General features: G+C 41.4%; 1 protein-coding gene across 1 annotated transcript; it reads left to right on the top strand.

Annotated features, from left to right (window-relative positions):
* The first annotated feature begins 3,608 nt into the window (after positions 1-3,608).
* On the top strand, positions 3,609-4,643 carry LOC108252552. The gene has a single exon (XM_017444598.1). The coding sequence runs from the start codon at positions 3,609-3,611 to the stop codon at positions 4,641-4,643; it is 1,035 nt and encodes a 344-aa protein (XP_017300087.1).
* The last annotated feature ends 1,599 nt before the right edge of the window (positions 4,644-6,242 follow it).

The following is a 6,242-nucleotide window of genomic DNA, read 5'->3' as shown; positions in this document are numbered from 1 at the left end:
GAGCCAGAAAGAACATTATTGATCCATCCAATGCGATGATCCAGATCCAAAACGGATTTCAACATGAAATTGTAACCACAGAAAAACGTATTTTAAAAAATTGATATGGGTAAATACTAAATACCTGTAGTGGGCAATGTGGGCATATGTATAGTCGTAGTCAACTTGAGAGGCCTTTAATAAATTTTATTCATACCGAGTACCGACCTAGCTATGGTTATTTATACGATAGGGGTAAGGGGTATAAGTTTGTGAATCTGGCGTCTCCACCAAACATAGCATGTTTTTCTTTTTATCAATTTCTTTTCAAAAGCAATGAAACTGCTGTGCTGTGATATCGGACTCTAGGGGTCTGTGTCATAGCACGTAGTATGCCCGTCACATCAAAGCATCCTTTCAGATTCCTTTGGCCCCGTAGCATAGAGATTTCTGGTAAGCAAGTGTGTTCCAGGTTTCGTGGAAATATGGATGGGTGACCGTCCTATATGGGTGATTGTCACAAATTATGGTTTGGTTATCTCCTGTTTGGATTTTTCGGTTAAACGTACCAAATATTTGACAATGATACTTCCTTGGACTATTCGTGATCGGTTAAGTTGTACCTAATATGGGTCATGCTCATTCCTAATTAAATTCTGGAGCTCCAGCCTTCAGAAATGACACTTGTCAAATTGTGTAGAGCTTTATTTTTTGCTGACAAGCAAGTCTTCAATCCCTAGGGAGGTCTTAATACTTTCAGTTCTATAGCTAGTGATACTGACTTGTTTTTGATTTCATGTCTTGTTATTTTAAACTAATGAAAAATGATCTCTCTCTCTTCCTTTCTCTCTCTCTTTCATTCTCCCCCCCCTCTCTCTCTATCTATCTATCTTTCTCTCTCTCCCATGCCTTCTCTCTTGCACATCTCATGTTTCCTGAAATCCTTCACAACTTGTCTCTTTAATGTTCTTTTTTTTCACTTTTTACAATACCGGGGAAGACGGAAAAAAAGAAGACGAATATTTTTTTTTTCGCATTTGCCCTATAAGCGGATTTCATCCTAAACACATAAAGTTCGTTCTTGGAACGGCTAGCTTTCTCTTATCCTGTATTCACTCTCCGCTTTTGGGAGATAAGACCTGTGAGCAGTTACAGTTTCCTCTATCAAACCTCTTGGAAAAAAAAGTCCAATTCATTCTCTTACATAATTTCCAATAGGTATAGATGTAAGCGAGATGATTACTGTATGGCTCCACTTTTTTTTTAAGTTTAATTACTCCCGCCTGTCCTACCTTCCTTTACCTCCTGGCGTCGATTTATATTGCCTCTGAGACATCTACGTATTGTCTCTGTGTCGACATCGTATTACCGCTGTGTCGAGTTCAAAAGCATCAGTTATGAGTTATCATCAGTTCGTTCGCCAACCATGCCGAGATTGCCGAGAAAATTAAGTTCCGAAATCGCGTGCACGCTGAAAAAACCACCCTCTGAATTCTAAAGGTAAGACGCCAGCTTATTTCCTTCCTTGTTTTTTGCCTGGTCCTTCGGAAAACGCCTTTGACCAAACATTTTGGTCCTGTTCGGGTCGGATGTTCAAACCTTTGAATTCTTTGTTCTTGATTGTATGCCATATTCTCCTGCCAAAATGAACACAGTCGACTATGTACCTTGTATTGCCAGTGATTTATTACCTGCCTTTGTTTGCCAATAGGATAAGATAGTCCAGATAATTGTTTGCCATTAGAATTTTCCTGAAAGTTTGTTTTGATGCTAAATTCTAGTTGGATTTTCTTGTACCTAGTTGTTTGAATTCCATTGGAACTTGCATTGTTATTTGCCATATTATACTTGCTGCCTAGCTAGATTTATCAATCAGCTACCCTATTTAGTTGCCTATCTACTGATATTTTGTCATTTGTTGCCTTATTTGCTAAATTTGAATTATCTTGCCATAAATTTGCCATTTCTCTTTCAGTTACAATTTTTCAAAAATTTAAATTTTCGCGCGACTTGAAACGCCACAGAGGTAACTCATCCAGTGCCACAGAGGTAAAAGCCTCCATTCCCGTTCCGTGCGCGTTTAAAACGTGGGAAATTTCCAAATTTCAAGGTTTGTTAATTTTGACGTCGTTTTATTACGTTTTTAAAAATAAATCTGTTCAATTTTCAATTTGTTCACCATCCTTTTGTTAAAAATCTTCTGCAAATCTGAATATTCTCATTCTCAATGGCTCCTCCGCTCGAAAGATTGAAAGCAGCAGTGACTTGTCGCGCTCGCTACTGGCAGCGACTACAGACGACTTACAACCTAATAGCAAAGTTGAAAGAAGAAAAGTCACTGGCCACATTCAAAGCCAGGCTGAAGGATTTGCCTACCACCTACCAAAAGTATGAAACTTGCCTGGACCTCATCAATGATCTTAACAATCAGGTCGACGAGGAAGAGAAAATCACTGATGTATTATCCACCGCTCAAGCATTTGATACCATGTATTATGAAATTCTTGCAGCCGAGGCAATGTTGCCTAAGCCAGATCCACCACCAAGTCCACCTGCTCCAAATCCACCCGCACCCATAGGTAAGCCAAAGTTGCCGCAGCTCAATATTCCCATGTTTGATGGCTCCTATGAGAAATTTAGCGCCTTTAAATCTCTCTATGACACCTTGATTCACAATCAAGAGTCTTTGTCCATTATTGAAAAGTACAGCTACTTACGTTCCTTGCTAATTGGACCTGCATTGCACACCATTGAGGGTTATCCCTTTTCAAGCGATCACTATGCTATAGCCTACTCTACCTTGGTAAATCGCTTCTCTAACAAACGAATTGTTGCCTCCAACATTTGCAACAAATTATTTGCAATCAAACCATTTAGTTCAGAATGCCAACTGCCAAGTTTCTTAGAATCTTTGTCTATGATAAAGGTTACTCAAGCTTACTACTACCCTGACATACTTGAAACTGTAGCGATGGGTAAGAAGCTTCCCGTTTCCATCCATCAACTCTCCCCTATTATTTTCCGAGAATGCCTTAGGGTCGGGGGACGCTTGGACAAAGCGCCTCTCCCATATGACTCGGTTTGAAAATGCTCGGCCAGACAAGGAGTCAATCCCTTCTTACGACTCTATAGTCAAGTTCATCCAAGGACGTGTGGCGGTTGCTGAGCTGGTGCCGACTCCCAAATATGTCAACCCCAAGCCTATGGGCTTTCCTATGAAACCTGTTCTTAAACGATCACTCCATGCCAACGTGGTAAAGGATTCACCACCTCCATCCACACCTCAAGGTAATACTTGCCCGTGTTGTGATAAGGGTCACCGTATCCATGAATGTAGTATATTTCAAGCTATGACAGTACCGGACCGTTATAATGCCTTAAGAGAAAGCCATCTCTGTTTCTCTTGCATGGGACCTCATTCTAGGTCTGCTTGCACCTCCAAATATTATTGCCGCCACTGTCATTCCAAAGGCCACCATACCATGCTTCACACACCTTCTGCCTCACCTCAGGCAGGTGAGCCATCTACCTCACATCAAGCCACCATTGTTTTATCTAACAATGTTGTACCCGTGCCAGCCGAAAGGCAAATGACACAAGTTCTTCTTGGCACTGCATTGATTTCTATAATGGATGCATTTGGACAATACCACGATGTGAGAGCTCTTATTGATTCAGGAAGCATGATTACTATCATGACTCAGTCATTGAGTGAGCGTTTAGCCCTACCATGTAAACCAAGTAACATTCAAGTCCAAGGTGTGGGATCCTCTAAGCTACAACCTGCTAAGGGTGTTGTTGCCTGTACCATTAATTCAAAATGTTCTTCTTTTGCCCTGGCTATTGAGGCAGCTGTCCTGCCCTCAATTGCTGCAAATTTACCTACCATGCCTGAGCCTGTAGAAATCTACAATCAATTGTCAACTGTAAAGTTGGCTGACCCAACTTTTGGTTCCCCTGCCCCAGTGCAACTGTTAATTGGAGCACAATATTATGCCAACCTTGTTAACCGATCAGAGCCCATTATTACTGGGAAACCTTCTTTGATACCTACCATGTTAGGAACTCTAGTAATGGGTGAATGTCCATCTGCCATGCCTACTGCTCACCATTCATTCTTTATTTCCCAGAGTGAGGAAGATGTATCCTGCCAGCTCAAAAAATTCTGGGAGATGGAGGAAGTGGCTGTAAATATTCCTGAGGATCCTGAAGACCTACAGTGTGAGCGTCACTTTGTTGAGACCCATTACCGTGACCCTGCTGGCATTTATGTTGTACGCCTGCCCTTTCGAAATGGAACTCCACCTAACTTAGGTAATAATGTTCAGTACGCTAAATCTCGCTTAACGAGACTTGAGTCTTCATTGTCACGGAAGCCTGAGTTTAAAACACTCTACCATGAGAATTTGATTGATTATGTTGAGCAAGGACATATGGTTGTTGCCAAAGAACCTTCCACATATGTTATGACACATCATGGTGTTACCAAAGATAGTTCCACCACTAAAGTTAGAGTGGTATTCAACCCAGCAGAGAAAGCTAGTCCCTCACACTCTTCACTAAATGAATCTCTTTTAGTGGGTCCTAAGCTCCAAAATAACATAAATGATATAATGTTAAACCGTATGTGTCCAGTTTCCTGGGTTCCGCCTGGAAGCAAATAGAGGAAAACGAATTCATGAGCCCTGCATGCCATAAAACTCATATAAATCTTAGATTAACATAAATTCAATTTGAGTTCAATTTATTGTTTATGCCTACTTTATAAGAACGAACATTATAAAATTACACTTTATTTAATTGAAGGAGTTTGAACAATAATGTATGTTTGAACAAATGTCGGGATCACTGACTATTAGGCTATTTGAACCCTCGCATCCCAATATTTCCCTTCAATGTCATTGCAAGGCAGGACATGGGGACTTTTTGAACGCTCTGTATATGAGTTGTCTTGGTGGTGGAAGGATTGATGACACTCGGGCTCCTACCTTGTCCTCTATTATCTCGCTGTAGAGATTCTTTACACCCTCTCTCCATTTAGGGAGAATCCGTACTATCATAGTAGGTAACATTCGCCTCCTACCTCTCACTTCATCTCCTCCCTCTCACTTCACCTCCTACCTCACACTTCACCTCCTACCTCTCACTTCATCTCCTGCCTCTCACTTCGCCTCCTACCTCACACTTCACCTCTCTCTAACTCCGTCTCACACTACCTACTCTACTTACCTGCACATCATATAGCATATATTTATTATGGCAGACACGGTGGGCTTATTACAGATTGTATTATTATAGATTATTATATTAGGTACCTATTATTATAGATTTAGTTTTAGTTTAGATTAGTACCTACGTAGCCTTAACATTGTACCACATACAATTGTATATTTGTACAAATAAATATTGATTGATTGATTGATTACCATGCCTGTGCCTCTAGAAATCTACAATCAGTTGTCAAATGTAAAGTTGGCTGACCCAACTTTTGGTTCCCCTGCCCCTTACCCATGCCAAAAGAGTTGTCGCCTGGATGTTACGTTTCAAGAGAAACTGTCTCTGCAAGCCCGAGGATCGTCAGTACGGCGCTCTAAGTGTTCACGAGCTTTCGGAAGCAGAGCACTCTATGATAAAGGTTACTCAAGCTTACTACTACCCTGACATACTTGAAGCTGTAGCGATGGGTAAGAAGCTTCCCGTTTCCATCCATCAACTCTCCCCTATTATTTTCCGAGAATGCCTTAGGGTCGGGGGACGCTTGGACAAAGCGCCTCTCCCATATGACTCGCGCCACCCGTACCTATTGCCTGCCAGTTCGCATTTAGCCCGTCTTATTGTGCGATACTTTCATGAGTTTTCATTACATGGAGGTCCGAGAATAGTACAAAGTCTAGTTCATTCGAAATATTACGTTCCAGGTTTGCGTAATCTCGTACGTAAACTTCTGTTCCAATGTGTAAAATGTTACCGTTTGACTGCCAAGCCTCGTGAGCCAGTTATGGCAGAACTTCCCATTTCTCGCTTTAAGCAAGGCCGTCCGTTTCTGCACACCGGTGTAGACTTGGCCGGGCCTTTCGCCCTAAAAGATGGGTCCCGTCGTAACTCGCCTATAATAAAGGCCTATTTTGCCATATTCGTATGTTTTGCTGTAAAAGCTATTCATTTGGAACTCCTTACCTCCCTTTCAACACAAGCATTTCTCTCTAGTTTTGATAGATTTGTTGCCCGTCGAGGGTTACCTTTAAAAATGTTTAGTGACCAAG

This window comes from Diaphorina citri, unplaced genomic scaffold (assembly GCF_000475195.1).
Source record: "Diaphorina citri unplaced genomic scaffold, Diaci psyllid genome assembly version 1.1 scaffold26, whole genome shotgun sequence".
Lineage (NCBI taxonomy): Eukaryota > Metazoa > Arthropoda > Insecta > Hemiptera > Psyllidae > Diaphorina > Diaphorina citri.
The sequence above is the reverse complement of the archived record's forward strand: the minus strand, read 5'-3'. Positions and strand labels throughout refer to the sequence as shown.

What these genes read in the sequence shown, in the direction of transcription:
- LOC108252552 (XM_017444598.1), top strand. Translation starts at nt 3,609, where the DNA reads ATGGATGCATTTGGACAATACCACGATGTGAGAGCTCTTATTGATTCA.